At 37.5% G+C, this 16805-nt stretch overlaps 1 protein-coding gene across 3 annotated transcripts in view; it reads left to right on the forward strand.

Annotated features, from left to right (window-relative positions):
* Window positions 1-16805, forward strand: part of LOC129322336 (probable protein arginine N-methyltransferase 6) — a 61689-nt gene that overhangs the window by 20394 nt on the left and 24490 nt on the right. For all 3 annotated transcript variants that reach the window (XM_054968627.1, XM_054968628.1, XM_054968629.1), the window contains exons 6-7: window positions 3831-3899; window positions 14905-14982. In XM_054968627.1, the coding sequence (XP_054824602.1) occupies window positions 3831-3899; window positions 14905-14982 (147 nt within the window). The remainder of the gene's footprint in view (window positions 1-3830; window positions 3900-14904; window positions 14983-16805) is intronic.

The raw sequence follows: 16805 nt of genomic DNA on the forward strand, positions 1-16805 counted from the left end.
ATTACTTGTCGACGTTTTTGAATTTTACTCATAATACACACATCAAGGACTAGGACTCTATGTTGTGTCGTTATAGCATCCCCGAGAATCACCTTACAATTTTTACAGTCTTCTATCTGTGTTCCTAACCAAAAGAAAATCAATCTGTGACCTTGAGGCTCCACTTTTGTAAAATGATGAGATGCTTATCTCTTTGTTGAAACACGTGTTGGTAATTTTAAAATCATACACTAATGAGAAATCAAGAAGAGTTTGTCCTTCATTGTTTAACTCTCTAAAACCAAAACCACCATGCACTCTCGCATACTGACTAGCCTCCCTCCTGACATGCCCATTAAAGTCTCCTCTAATAAAAATCTTTTCTCTCTGTAGTATGTGTTGAATCAATCCCTCCAGATCCTCCCAAAATAATTCCTTAAGACTGGCTTCTGTCCCGACTTGAGACGCATAGGAATATTAACAGTCTCACGTCCAACTATCATTTTTAAGGAAATAATTCTGTCTCCAATTTTGCTAACTTTTACAACATTCTTCTTCTACTCCCTATCAATAATGATGCCTAGTCTATTGCGTGTGCTTACTTTTTCTGTATACTAAATTTTGAAACCATGAATATCCTTAGCTTCTTTTCCACTCCATTTTGTTTCTTACAGGCATAGGATATTGATTTTCTTTTGAATCATAACCCCTACAACCTCTACAGATTTACAATTCAATGTTCCAATATTCTAAGTACCAAATTTAATCTTGTTCTCATGGACTAACCTCTTTAGCGTCCAGAATGACGCGGTAGCCCTTGCTCAATTAACACTACATCCGGGTGTCGATGCAGTGGCTCTAACTCACTTATGGCTGTACTCGAGCCATGCAGCACGTTACTTACGGGCAACGACCTAGCATTAGCATTATAATATTTATTATCCATGTTGATGATATAACAACAACAACAACAACATGCCTTTATCTCACTAGGTGGGGTCGGCTATATGGATTGCAAGACGCCATTGTGCTCTATCATTTATCAAGCTTTTAGGAATATTTTTAATTAAGAGATCGCGTTCAACAATTTTCAAGAGTGTTCTCTTAGACTTTCCTCTACCTCTCTTAATCGGACTCAAAGTTATATGTTTCACTCTTCTCACCGGTGCCTCCCTTGGTCTTCTTTGTACATGCCCAAACCATCTCAACCGATTTTCTACCATTTTTTCCTCAATAGGTGCCACCCTCACTTTTTAGCGTACGTGCTCATTTCGAATTTTATCTTTACGTGTATGTCCGCACATCCATCGTAACATTCTCATCTCTGCTACTCCAACTTTATGCTCTTGTTGTCCCGTTAGAGCCCAGCATTCACTATTATATAACATTGCCGGTTTGATAGCAGTGCGATAAAACTTTCCTTTAAGTTTATTAGGCACCTTACGGTCGCAAATAACTCTTAGCTTTTCTCCAATTAAATCACCTAGCTTGAATTCTATGTGAAATATCTCCACTGATTTCGCCATCATTTTGAATAATGGCTCCCAAATATCTAAACTCTTTCACTTGAGGTATAATTTGATCTCCCAATTTCACTTCCAAATTATTGTCGAGTAGTCCTTTACCAAATTTACAATATAAATATTTCGTCTTACTTCTACTCAGATGAAAACCTTTCGATTCTCCCAAAACTACTTTTGCAACCCCCCGTATCTTTTTAGCCATATCCTCCCATATGATGTTAGCACTTCTTTGAGATTCCCAAATTCCTTTATCCAAAAGATTTCGCTTGAAAATATCTTGCTTCTCACTTTTTAATTGCCACCACCTAATCCTTGGTGCTACTACTTGTCGACGTTTTTGGATTTTACTCATAATACACACATCAAGGACTAGGACCTTATGTTGTGTCGTTACAGCATCTCCGGGGAGCACCTTGCAATTTTTACAAAGTTTTCTATCTGTGTTCCTAACCAAAAGAAAATCAATCTGTGACCTTGAGGCTCCACTTTTGTAAGTGTTGAGATGCTCAACTCTCTTCTTGAAACAAGTGTTGGCAATCTTAAAATCATACGCCAATGAGAAATCAAGAAGAGTTTGTCCTTCATTGTTTAGCTCTCCAAAACCAAAACCACCATGCACCCTCGCATGCTGACCAGCTTTCTCCTGACATGCCCATTAAAGTCTCCTCCAATAAAAATCTTTTCACTTTGTGGTATGTGTCGAATTAATCCCTCCAAATCCTCCCAAAATAATTCCTTAAGATTGGCTTCTGTCCCGACTTGCGGCGCATAAGCGCTAACAATATTAACAGTCTCACGTCCAATTATCATTTTTAAGGAAATAATTTGTCTCCAATTCTGCTAACTTCTACAACATTCTTCTTCCACTCCTTATCTATAATGATGCCTACTCCATTGCGTGCACTTACTTTTCCTATATACCAAAGTTTGAAACCTTGAATATCCTTAGCTTCTTCTCCACGCCATTTTGTTTCTTGCAGGCAAAGGATATTAATTTTTCTTTGAATCATAACCTCTACAACCTCTATAGATTTACAATTCAATGTCCCAACATTCCAACTACCAAATCTAATTTTGCTCTCATGGACTAACTTCTTTAGCCGCGTGCGTCTAGAATGACGCAGTAGCCCTTGCTCATTTAACACTACATCCGGGCGTTGATGCAGCGGCTCTAACTCACTTATCACTGTAGTCGAGCATGCAGCGCGTTTCTTACGGGCAACGACCTAGCATTAACATTATAACGTCCATGTTGATGATAGATTCAATAAAGTTTTATGTTGGCTGTTGATAGCCTAACACAACCCTCCTCCTTTACCAGGGCTTGGGGTCGGCTATAAATATAGGCGGAGTTTGGAGATAATGGCTCATTTAGTGTAAATCATGGCTTGGGAAGTATCAGTTCTTTGTTAGAGTTCTGTTCCCAAGTTTGAGGTTGACCTATGCTCTCCTGCTAAATCGAAGGATTGGGATAGAATGGAGCATCTTCATAAAGGTGATGTTAAGGTTAACAAATGTGTGTTTTGAGACAAGGTCAAAGCATCTATATCCTTTTCGAGTAGCAAAATGCCCAAGGAATATGCATTTGATAGCTTAAGATTCAAGTTTAGTGCTTTGGTGGTTATAGACAAAAGTTTTGCAACCAAACACATGAAGCGAAATATTGGTTTCAGTATGAGATGTGGAGAAAATGCTTTGCAGTTTGTGGAAAGGAGTGTCAAAGGATAAGATTTGACTGGGCATACTATTGATTAGGTAGGTTGCAGTTAATAGTCTTCCCCTAATAAAGTTTAGGCACATTGTAAGTAAATATGAGTGCTCTAGCAACTTCAGGCATATGGTGATTTTTTTCTTTCTACAACTCCATTTTGTTGGGGTATAGACATAAGAATTGGTATGGGCAATACCATGCATTTGGAGGAAAACACTCAATGATTGGTTAAAGTACTTGGTGCCATTATCGGTTTGTAAGACTTGCATGGTGGTGTTGATTGGCTTTGTAAAATTTTCTTCTGTTGGAAAAAAAATTGAGAAAAATGAACATGTGATGGATGAGATTAAGATAGAAGGAGTATGGTAAAACAACAAAGATTATTTATGCAAAAAGTATCAAGTTATGTTAGAAATCATAAAATTGTTATGAAATTTAGGCATGATTTCAATTTTCTGTGAACGTATCAGTAACTTTGGTATGTAATATTTAATTGTATTGTTTAATGGTTTCTACTTTGCCCTATATTATTTAATCAACTTTGTTCTCTCTATTTGCACGTTTGCTAGTTGGAACCATTTTCTTAATTTGCTTAACATTAGGTATCCTTTCTGCAGGATGTTGAAATAGATGAAGAGGTTGATGTCATAATCTCGGAATGGATGGGATATATGCTTCTATACGAGGTGCTTATTCTGGTGCATGGAATTAGCGGTAAAAATGATATTTTTGAGGGGTGAAACTGATGCTATATCAGTTTTATAGTAACGAAAGAGATACATATTACCCAAAAAAAAAAAAAAAAGAAAAGAAAAAAAGAGCATAGAAATGCATTAAAAAGAGAAGAAAATACAGTTAGTTGACAATAAGACACCCCCATTGATAGAAAATATGGGAAATATTATTCTAGGAAGAAATAAGTTGCTTTTGTGTTATTTTAATACTTTTGTAAGAAGGAAATCTGGACCTTAACTTTATATGGACAAATTGTTAAGGTTTCCTTAAAAGGAAGGAAAGTTTAGCTTAAATAGACTAAGCTTGCTCTTGTATTGGACACTTGATGAATGAATGAAGTATTATGAGTAAAGTTTGATAGCTCCCCCCTCTCTTTGTGTTCTGCCCTCCCTCTCTTGCTCCCCTTGCTATTTTGTTCTTGTTTTCTTCCCTCTCCCTCTTTATTTCAGTTCTCTCCCTAGTCTTCCCCTCTTTGAAGCTGAGCAAGTGTGTTACATCACTCATATTTCTAATCACATCACATGTTATTTCTATTGAGCAGTTGCTCGAGTTTATTGATCAAGGAGTGTATGGATAGTTTGCTAGCTATGCAAGTTCATTATTCAAGTTAAAATAGAAATCTCATCCTTGGCTTGATAGATTTATAGAGGCAGTTGTGAAGTATGGGGTAAAGAAAAATATACCTATTGATTGTAAACTTTAAACATTTAATCACTCAAAAAATTTCACTCTCATTTCTAAAAAAAGTGATTGGGGTTATGTTGGCCCCTCGAACATATGGGGCCATGCATGTAAAAGAAGCCTAAAGAGAAAGCACAAGACAAGCATAGTAAGGGGGCAGAATGGGAAGATTGAGGAAATAATGACCCTTGACAATGTTAGAGGGGATTACGTAAAGGGAAGGGGGGAACTGTTTAAAGCAGATTGTTATATGGACTTAGAGGAGAGGCTTGGTCTTTCAAAAAACTAGGTCATGTGATGGTTTATTTAATGGAGATCTTGTTTCTTTTTCGTGAGGAGGTAAACACTAGTGGGTCAAAATTAGTGATTGTATTCTTTACATTTTCTCTATCGAAATAGAGGATACTTAGTTATTATCTTTCCATTTGCTGTTTTTTCTTACTGGTTCTATCATATTGGTATTAGAACAGGTTGTTCTAGGGACTGACTGTGATGGAGTTCCGAGATAATGAGTGATTTGGGAAGAGAGAAATTAGGAATAAATATTATTTTTAATTTATTTTAGATATTTTCTATTTAATAATATTGTTTAGATTTTATTTAGATATTTAGTTATCGAGATTTTATTTATTTAGATAGCTGGATATTTATCTAGATATTTAGTTTTTTAGATTTTATTTAAGTATTTAGTTATTTAGATTTAATTTAGTATTAGATCTAAATTTTGGGAGATTTTATTTAGTTCTTATTTTATCATCTAGTTATTTAAATTTTATTCATTATTTTAGTTGTATTTAGCATTATAAATATGCTTAGCAACTCAGAAGCATGCATATCATAAATAAAACAGACTTATGGGACTTTTGGCCTTTGGAAATTCTTTCAAGCATGGCTAGTGAGAGAAGCATAGAACTAAATTTTTATTCTATATCATATTGATAGATTTATTTTTTCTACTTTCTTCTATCAATTTTATGTTCTCTTATTAATATATGGAGTTAGATTCTGATTTCATATTTTAATAAAGACTTAGTCTTTTCATTTTTCTTTACGCATCTTGGATCCTATCAGGGTGGTACTAGAATGGAAGGCAAAGTTTAGAGTTTAGAATGAGTAGTTGAGGAGGTCTAAAGGAAACAAGGAGAGATGTCAAAGAAATTTACTAGTGCAAAGTCATTCATAGCACTCATTTGTAGCAACTTAATAATTTTCTAGTGGTTTTTGAATATGCTTATCCACCCTTACCACCTCCACCATTGGGGATCCCTCACGTGAGGATAACATAAACTCCAACCTTGGGCAAGAAGCACTCAGAAATCTAAAGAAATAAGTCAGGAACATTGAGATGGTGAACATTAGGGCTAAGGAGGAGCCTAGGCAAAATGAGGGTTCAAAGAATCATTGTTTAGAGTTATCTTTGTTTGATGGAGAAGATCTATTAGGGTGGACATGTAGGGTGGAGCGGTAATGTAAATGGAGTTGGGGAGAGTGAGTTGGATGCTACTATAGTGAGCTTGGAAGGGAAGGCACTAGCATGGTTCTAGTGGTTGGAAACCCAAGCTCTTATAAGAACATGGCGTGGCTTCAAGAGAGAGGTGATTGAGAGGTTTCATGGCCGTCAACTTGGGGGATGAATGCGAACAACTTTTGGCACTCAAACAAGATGCAATAGTTGTAGAATTTAGGGAGAAGTTTGAACTACTCTTTGCCTCATTAGGCAATGGGCTAGACAAGATGTTGATGGGGCTTTCGTGAATGGACTGAATGAAGAAATTTGGGCAATTGTGCAATTAATGTGCGCTAGAAATTTGAAGGAGCTCATGCATTATGTTGGCCAAATGGAAGATCGAAGCAAGGTAAAGGAAAGGGAGTTGGAGGAGAAGAGTAGAACAACGAAGATTGTAATGGGTAGTTGCTGGATCAATTTCAAGATGCTCATACCCATGTTTAGTGTAGTTGAGACCCTTGAGAGAATTAAGTCACCTTCTAGAATGACTTAGGGAGGGAAGAGTACTAAAGAGACTAAGATAACTCCATTGAAGACGACTAGCCCTAACGTGTCGATAATGAGCAATAGTGGGAGTGTTGCACCTTGCAAGAGGCTTTTGGAGGACAAAATTAATAGGAGACGTAAATTGGGCTTCTACTTTAACTGTGAGGAGAAGTTTGTCCTAATCCACAAATGTGAAAATAAGCAACTTAGGCTTATTGTTTTTTGGAAGAAGATGATAGGGGCCTAAATGACAAGTTGGATGTGTGAGGCTGAAGAATAGTGCAAAGAGAGAGAGAGAGAGGGAGATGGCTTCTATTGAACTAGCTATGATGACCATAGTAGGACTCATAGGGAAGAGAATGCTTAAGATGAAGGGCAAGACGTTAGGGTGAGAGGCTTTGGTGCCGATAGACTGTGGTGCTACTTATAATTTCATTACTGTTACTTGACTGGATGAGTTGAAGATTCCTACTCATGTGGTCAAGAAATATGTAGTCACAATGGGGGATAGGAGAATAATAATTTTGAATCTCAAGTGCCTTGAAGTGACAATGGAGATACAAGGTATGCAAGTTAAGCAAAATTTCTACCCTTTCAGTTTGGGGAATATGGATTTGGTGCTAGGGTCAAATGGCTGGAGTCATTGGGGGAGATGGAATGAATTGGCAACAATTATATATGAAGGTTAAGGTGGGGAAGCAATGGGTATGTCTTGGGGGAGATTGATCACTAACTCAATCTCAAGTTTCTCGAAGATCAATCAAAAGGCAGTTAGAGAGGAGGGAGAAGGGTATTGTGTCGAGTTAGCAACCATGCAACACCATGTTGAGGAAGAGCAGCCACTAATACAAGAAGAAACAGCTGAGATACTCAAAGAATTTCTTGGTGTGAATCCATTAAAGAGTTGCCAACACAATAAATATGAGGCTTTAAGTCTAGCTTGGTTGTTGCAACCCTTACCCATTCTCTACTGCCTAAAGGTCCGATAGAGGATTTAGAGTTGCAAATTCAACATGAAATGGTCAAGGAAGTAGGGAGAGCTGAAGATGGGAACTCCAACTCTTGATTAAATGGAAAGACTTGCTAGAACGTGAAAACCCTTGGGAGGATAAAGAGGTTGTCATCACACAGTTCCTACCTAAGGGACAAGTGTTGCTCATAGAAGGGGGAAATGTTGGGCTCCCCAACATATGGGTTTGTGGGTATAAGAGAAGGCCTAAAGAGAAAGCTCAAGACAACAAGTAGTGTAAGAAGTGGTAGAAAGTAAAGACTGAGAAGTGGTAGAAAGTGAAGACCGAGGAAATAATGGCCCTTGACAGTGTTAAAGTAGTGGGGGCTGCATAAAAGGGGAAGGGGGGAAGTGTTTAGAGTAGGTTGTTGTAGTAAATAAGCAATATGCTTCTCACTATATTCATCAAACGGGAGCCGAGTACATATATTCAGGAATAGGAGCAATAATCTCTTCAAAAAATAAGGGACTAGTATCGGTCAGTAGCTAGAATAAAGGTAATATCTAATTAAAGACAGATCCTACCTAATCTCCTAGGATAATGAATATTAAAAGGAATATTTATGCATAATTATCTAATAATTACATGGTCTGACCACACTCCCCCTCAAGTTGGAGTATAGATGTCAGTCATATCCAACTTGTGTATACAACTATCAAATACTGGTCCATGTAGGCCTTTGGTCAGCACATTGCAACCTGTAGCTTTGTAGGGAGGTATGTAAGACATACTGCACCGTCTTCCACCTTTTTCCTTATGAAATGCCTGTCTATCTCCACGTGCTTGTATCTTTCATGCTGAACTGGATTCAAGGCCATACTTATTGCAGCCTTGTTGTCACAATAAAGTTTCACTGGTGGATCAACCTTGACATGTATCTCCTCCATTACGCGTCTTATCCACAATCCTTCTGAGATGCCTTGGGAGAGAGATCTTAGTTCAGACTCAGCACTGCTTTTAGAAACTACCCTCTGCTTATGGCTTTTCCAAGTAACAAGATTTCCCCACACAAATGAGCAATAACTTGAAGTTGATCTTCTATCCTTATAGGTTCCTCCCCAGTCTGCATCCGAGTAAACTTCTATTAATCTTTGCTCTTGCTTTTTGAAAAATAAACCATTTCTGGGTGTACCCTTTAGATACCTTAGAATTCTGTATGCATCATCCATGTGGCTCTTTCTTGGATCACACATATACTGGCTAGCAATAGTTACAGCAAAAGCTATATCAGGTCTAGTGTGAGAAAGATCAAATTCCCCACTAACCTTTGATATCTCTCCTTGTCTGCAGGCTCATCTTCTTCATTCTCTTCTAACTCTTCCTCAAGTTCCTCATGGGATTCTTCACTTTCTTTTTCCTCTTTGGGCTTTTTTTTTTAACCTTCTTCACTACAATTGGCGTATCTACAGGTCTGCACCCCAACATACCCGTTTCCATTAGTAGATCGAGGATATATTTCCTCTGAGACACATAGAGCCCCTGTTTCGACCTTGCAACTTCCATTCCCAAAATTTTTTTTAAGTTGCCAAGATCCTTTACTTCAAACTCTTTACTTAAAGCATTTTTTACTCTCCTAATCTCCTCTTCATAATCTCCTATAATGATTATATCATTCACATATACTATAAGAATACATCTCTTACCATTTTCCATTCTCACAAATATGGTGTGATCTGAGAGACCCTGCTTGTACCCTTCAGCTTTCAATACTTTTGAAAATCTATCAAAACACGCATGTGGGGATTGTTTTAAGCCATAGAGTGATCTCTTCAGTTTACATACTTGATTTGTGTGCCTCGTGCTGAAACCTGGAGGTAAACTCATATAGACTTCTTCTTTGAGATCTCCATTCAAAAAAGCATTTTTTATATCTAGTTGATGTAGTGGCCTTTCAAGATTTACCGCCACAGAAAACAAAATTCTAATTGTATTTAACTTAGCTACAGGAGCAAATGTCTCCTTATAGTCTAAGCCATATGTTTGTGTAAAACCTCGTGCCACCAGTCTTGCTTTTAGTCTATCTAAGGAACCTGTGGAATCATATTTTGGAGTAAAAACCCATTTACACCCTACTACTCTTTTTCCCTTGGGCAACTCCACTATATCCCATGTTTCATTCTTTTCCAAAGCTTTCATCTCCTTCATAACAGCAGCTCTCCATTTTGGTATGCTTAAAGCTTCATATACATCATAGGGAATCTTCATTGTATCAAGATTAGCCGCAAATGCACGAAATTGGGGAGATAGAGCATGGTAACTTACAAAACTTCTGATAGGGTGCTGAGTACATGATCTCGGTTGCTTTCTAAGAGCAATAGGTAGATCTAGATCATCTATCTCCTTCTCTTCAGCTATACCTTTCACTTCGGGTTCGTTATTTTCCATAATCTCACCTTCAGGGACCTTTATCAGTTCTGAATTTGGTAGTGCTATTGGCATGACAGCTTGTACATCTCACCTCTTTTTCCTGGAGCAAGTTATGAGTTCTTTTTCTGGTGCTGTACCTGCATTACTGTTATTCTTCAAAGGACTTTTCACTTAAGTTTCTGGCCTAGAAGTTCGAGTTTCAGGCGTAAGTATGTTTGAATCAAGAGGTTCAGAACAGTTTTGAGGTTGTTCTGGCTGGTCTGGAATAAGTTCAAGCAAGTCAGGCAGTTCTGACAGTTCGAAAATATTTTCTTGGTTTTCCTAACTCCCCAAATATTGAAATTCACTCCCTCTCTCCCCTTGAATTGAAGGATTTGGGAAAAAAGGAACAGATTCGAAGAATGTGACATCGCGGCTGATATATAATTTCTTGGATGAGGGATCAAAACATTTATACCCTTTTTGAGTGGAGGAATAACTAAGGAAAATGCATTTGACAGCTTTTGGATCCAATTTGTGGGAATGATGAGAGTGGACAAACGTTGTACAACCAAAGATTTTTAGAGAAATATGAGTTTCAAGGTGAGGGATAGAGTAAGATTCTTTCAACTTATCAAGTGGGGTAACATGAGACAAGACCCGGCTAGGTATGCGATTTATCAAGTAATTTGCAATGAGTATTGCATCACCCCAGAAATATTTAAGGACATTATGTGTAAACATGATAGCACAAGCAACTTTCAATATGTGTCTATTTTTTCGTTTAGCAATACCATTTTGTTGTGGGGTGTTGGGACATGTACTCTTATGAATGATGCCATGGGTTTTTAAGAAAAGATGCATAGACTTATTGCAATATTCAGTTCCATTATCTGTATGAAGTACTTGGATTGTGGTGTCAAATTGAGTTTTGCTCATGGTATAAAATTCAGAGAAAATAGTGGAAACACCAGATTTATCGTGTAAGAAGTAAACCCAACATAATCTAGTGCGGTCGTCAATGAAGGTAACAAACCATTTGGCATGAGTACGATTAGGAACACGAGCTGGGCTCCACACATCACTATGAATAATGGAAAAAGGACGACAAGATTTATATTTAGAAGATTTGTAACTAGATCTTTGATGTTTAGCAAGTTCACAATCAGTACACTGAAAGGAAGACAACTTATGAAATTCAGGAAACAAATAACATAAATATTGAAAGTTTGGATGACCCATTCTCCTATGCCATAACATAAGATTGTTAAAGTCCTTATTCTCAGAGGTATATGCAATATTGCACCGGATTCTAGACCAAAGATTACTCGCGGTTGATTCATCAAGATAATAGAGGCCATTATGCTCCTTAGCATTGCCAATCATCTTCCCTGATGAGAGGTCTTGAAAAATATAATGGGTAGCACAAAAATGAGCCCAATACTGAGCTTGTTTTGTCAATCTACTAATGGACAATAAGTTGTAAGCTAGGTAAGGTACATGAAGTACGTCTTCTAATTTCATGACATCAGAAATAATAACATTCCCTTTACCTACTATAGATGAGGCATACCCATTAGCAGTACTGACAGTTTCATGCCTAGCACAAGGTGTATAGGAACTAAATAACTTAGAATCTGATGTCATGTGATCTGTGGCTCCAGTATCAACAATCCACTTGAAATTACTAGAAGTAGTAAGTAAAGGACAGTTACCTTTGTGCGCTATTGATGCAGTGTGACCTTGCTTTTGATTCGGTTCAGCCTTTTGAATCACATCAAGCATTTCAATTAACTTACCTAGCTGTTCTTTATTTATCAGAGGTAATGAATTTGAGTCAGTCTTCTCTTGTAGAGTGTCATGAGAAGTCTAATATCCTCGCATCTTTCCCCTTCTAGGCTTCCAATCTGTTGGCTTCCCATGCAATTCCCAACAAGTCTCATGAGTATGCCCCTTATAATGAGTTGCATCAGCAATATTTGACCACTCCACCTCAGTCATTAGATCGAGTTCTTGCCACAATGCAGTGAGCTCGAACTAGAATACAGTAACATCTCGTTCACCTTGTTGAACCGTCCATGTCTTTGTTTTGAGTTCATAAAGGCGTGCTAAGTCTTTTCCATCTGAATAAGAGTCTCACACAGCCACCCATATCTCATGCACAGAAGGTAAGAACATAAAACTCTGCTGGACTTCAGGTGTCATCGCATTAATGAGCCACGATGAGACCAGAGAATCATTGGTACACCACCGTTGCCTTTCATCGGGTTTGGTTTCATCTGGGATTCTGGACGAGCCATCTAGAAGACCCATCTTACCTCTGCCCATGTGCGATAGTTGTTGCCCTTTAGCTTCACAGTCACGATTTGCATCAAAGATCAATCGTGGTTAGCAGTCAACCCAGAGGGACCACCAACCTTATTCGAATCATACATCGAGGACTTATCACTCTGCGTCATCGGTGAAGACGGGCGACTGGGGTACAACTCGTCTACGATGCTTTCTGACTCATGCTCGGTGTCGAAAATGTCTAGAGAAGCAGTCGGCTCTGATACCATGTAGTAAATGAGCAATTTGCTTCTCATTATATTCATCAAACGGGAGCCGAGTACATATATACAGGAATAGGAGCAATAATCTCTCCAAAAAATAAGGGACTAGTATCGGTCAGTAGCTAGAATAAAGGTAATATCTAATTAAAGACAGATTCTATCTAATTTCCTAGGATAAAGAATATTAAAAGGAATATTTACACATAATTATCTAATAATTACATGGTCTAACCACAGTTGTAGTATTAGCTTAGAAGAGATGGCTTGATCTCTCAAGAACTAGGTTCTTTGAGGGCTTATTTTGTGGAGTTCTTATTTCTCTTTTGTGAGGAGGAGGTAAACACTAGTGAGTGAGTCAAGATTAATGATTGTATTCTCTACATTTTCCTTAACGTAACAGAGGATACTCAATTATTTTCTTCCCATTTGCTTTTTGTTCTTGATGGTTCTATCATATTACAAATTGGATCTAATGGAGAATTATGTACTAGTTCATATTGGGATGTATCAAGGTTAATGAGATGAATGACATACCTTTTTGATACAAGATTGATCTCTAATTCCCTAGCCCTCTTTGATGCGAAGCACTAGATTTTAAGGCATTGGGAATGATAATGGGCATGGGAGTAATTTTTGAAATCATATTTGGTATGTGATGGGATAAAAAAAAAAAAGCTAGGCTCCATTCAAACAAAAGAAAGAGTAAAAGACATGATTGTCCTCATCTTACATTCTCCATGACTGCCCAGCAACCCAAAAAAAAAAAAAAGATTTGCTCTTCCTTCCTTCTATCCTCATCATGTCCGTATAATACCTTCCTTCTCTCTCTCTCTATGTACATATCTCTTTCTCTCTTGCCCAGATTTTGAAACTCAACAAAATCAATTCTTGAATGCCATGACAGCTTGTATTGAGCACAAGAGTCTGCTATAGTTGGGACACTCCAACTCTATGATGGTCCTTTCTCCTCTATCATCAATCAAGTATCATAGAACAATCCTTATGGGCAATAAAACTTTTCTCGAGCAAGTAAAACTTCTTTCCTCAACATTGTCATCATCGTTGGAAAGGTTGAGTGCTCCAAATTTGGTCGCCTTGCCATCGCTCTTACCCTTGTTGTTCGGAAGATGGAGATGCAAGAGGAACACCATCGCCATGAGTGGAAGATATCACCATTGGCAAAAGATGATGCCGATAGAGGAGGAAGGGGATGGATGGATGGTGGGAAAGACTAAGGGGGGAAGGGAGAAGAGTAAAGGGTTGTTTGGTTTGAAAATGTTTAATCCTATAACTAATTCTCCAATATCATGGGGGGTGGTGGTGTTGAGAAATCCCATATAGGTGGGATTGGCATTGGTATTAAATTTGCCAGTGCTTCATACCAAACATGAAAAGTTGGGATTGCTCAATCCTAGTTCCAAGCTGAAGCTTTTAGTCCCATGTACCAAACAAGGCCTATGGGTGTAGTTAGTCAATTGAAGGGCATTTCAAAGTAGCTTATAGAATATTGAGGCACCTAAACTCACTTCTGGAAAGGATCTCTACTTGTAGAAAGGGATTCATAAGGATGCTAAGGTGCACACAGGTGGTGACGAGGCAGGATATATGGTATACTATTGGTTATTACAATTATGCCTAGGTCATTCTCATGGCTTGTAGGAGTAAGAAGCTAGTTGTAGCACATAGTAGTGCTGAAGTAGAATTTATGGCTCTAGCAATGGGAATCTGTGAAGGTACTTGGCTGTCTAGAGTATTGAAGGAATTGTAGATTGGGTTTCTAGGCCAATTGACATTCCTTAGTCACAATATGTCACCATTGGGCTGGTCAAAATCCTATATATCACTATAAGAAAAAGCATGTCACAATGTGTCAACCATTGGGCCGTTCAATATTCCAATATATGTGATTGTGGCAATGCTGGTGATAGGTTATTATTGGCTGTTTTTTCTGTTTATTTTATTTTATTTTATTTTATTTTGCATATCAGATTATTACTTATGAATTGTTTATTCATTTTATGATTTCTTCTTTCATAATATAATAAGATTGTAGATTTCCTAGATAATCCTTGATTTGATTTTCTTGTGAGATTAACAAGATCTCCAACGATCTTGACTAGTTGGGTAGGCTTGATGTCTCTAGGATGTCTTTAAAAGATTAACCCTATTAGAATAAAAGTGTATGACTGAGAAATAATTAATCTTAGCTGATTTCATGGACACAAAAGTAGGCGGGCAAACTTCCTAAAGTACAGCCACATGATCTGTGATTATGTTAACAAATCCCCCATCCTAATACCATTTGATTATGTTTGACTGTTTTCAAATTAATATTTATTAACTACTTGAATAACCACATTTTTTTTCATTGTAGAGCATGCTTGGAAGTGTTATCACAGCTAGGGATCGCTGGCTCAAACCTGGAGGTCTTATTCTTCCTTCAGATGCGAAGGTAACATCATTTTTTTTTTATGCAGATGTTTTGATGCATATTGTTTACCCAAAATTGCTAGTTTGCTTGTTTATTTCATCTGAATGGTTGCCATCCAAACTTCCCTTTTCAATTTACTTCAAAGTCATGTTTGTTTGGGGAAGCTAGGAATAAAGAAAGAAGCTTTGATATGAGATATTTCAATGATTATATAGACCTCAACAACTCAAATTGGGATATATAAACCTGTAAAATAAAATCAACAGCTGCTAGAAATCGTTGTTGTAGGTGTTGCAGATGACAGGATTATTTGCTCTTAGAATTTTTTTTTTTATATGTCTCTCTACTCACCTCCTTATTTTTTGGTTATTATTAACAGATATGTTCGACGTAGACATAATTTTATGTTTGTTCCTTGTTTCTCACCATCAATATATTTCTTTTGGTTAAGAAATAAGTGTTGTTAGACTTATTATTTATTGTAAATATTTATTGTATATATTTTTCTGTGAGAGAATATCGGGTAGATAATGAGGAGAATATTGGGTATTTGTTTAGGCGATAGCTTGCGGTATTCAAATCTGATTTAATCTCCATGATTCTTGGAGATATGATCAGCCCCTTGTGTATATCTGTATACACTATTTTGATCAACACAAGGAAGTTTTCATAGCTAATTGCTGCATGGTATTAGAGCACGGCTATATGTAGAAAATTCCAAAATTGAGAGCACTGGAAAAGAGTTGAACCCTAATCACACTTTTCCAATGTTGAAGAGTGATGGGTCCTCAAAAATTGACCTAAGCAGGAAAAGTGGTCCCTTTAGGTTGATTGTCAACCACAAAGGGTCACCGGTGCATATTGTCACTATCAAGCTCAGTGGAGCAAACTACTGTATGTTGGCACAAGCTACGAAGCTAGCAATTGGAGGCAAGGGGAAGATGGGTTATATTGATGGCTCATCAAAGGTCCTTGATGAATCCAAGATGCAAGAGGCTCAGTGATGGAACACAGATAACACGTTGGTATCATCGTGGCTCATAAACGCAATGGTTCCTGAAATTCAGTGAAGTCTCATGTTTCTTCCCCTAGCCCATGAAATTTGGAAGGCTGTATGAGATTTTGATGGAACCCTCTATGCTAATAAACTTAAAACAAGTAAAAATGCATAGAAAATGGGACGAAATAGAATAATGGAGTTGTATTACAAGCAAATTAAGGAACTAAAAGTACAAAGTACATGAAACAACACAAAATACAGCCTAGTACAGCAACAAAAACATAAGTTACACATGAACAAACGATGAAGAAAGATACCTTCCTCCACCCCAATTTGGCATTCGAGAGGCCAGAGCTCTCCTCACCACTCACAATTTTCAAAATACTCCACAACCCTCTCTCTTGGCAAAGAGGAAGATTTAAAGACCAAAAGGTAACTTTAACACAGCCATTACTCCTAGAAGACCCTTAACCATCACTAGGACTCTTAACACATCACTAGGCCATCAATTACTTTTTCCTCATAACTAGGATTTGAGGGGCAAACATCTGAACCAACAATAATGTTGTCTTCTAAGCTCATTGTCTTCCTTGATTTCCTCTTATATGTCTTAGTAAAATCATGAGCTTTATTAGATTCATACTCTGATAGGAAGCACTTGGCAAGATTGTACAATCTTGAAACAAAGGCTTGGATGCTACAACAAGGAGAACGCAATATCATTGCATTTTGGTGGGGTCTAACGACCATTTGGCCTTGCTGGATTTAATGATGGAAGTAGAATGGTCAAGTAGGAATGATGCTATACTCTTTAAAGAGTAGGTTGAGAATGAACATGTGTTTC

The sequence above is a fragment of the Prosopis cineraria genome, unplaced genomic scaffold, assembly GCF_029017545.1.
Source record: "Prosopis cineraria cultivar Desert tree isolate PC_DT_omini unplaced genomic scaffold, ASM2901754v1 PC10, whole genome shotgun sequence".
Lineage (NCBI taxonomy): Eukaryota > Viridiplantae > Streptophyta > Magnoliopsida > Fabales > Fabaceae > Prosopis > Prosopis cineraria.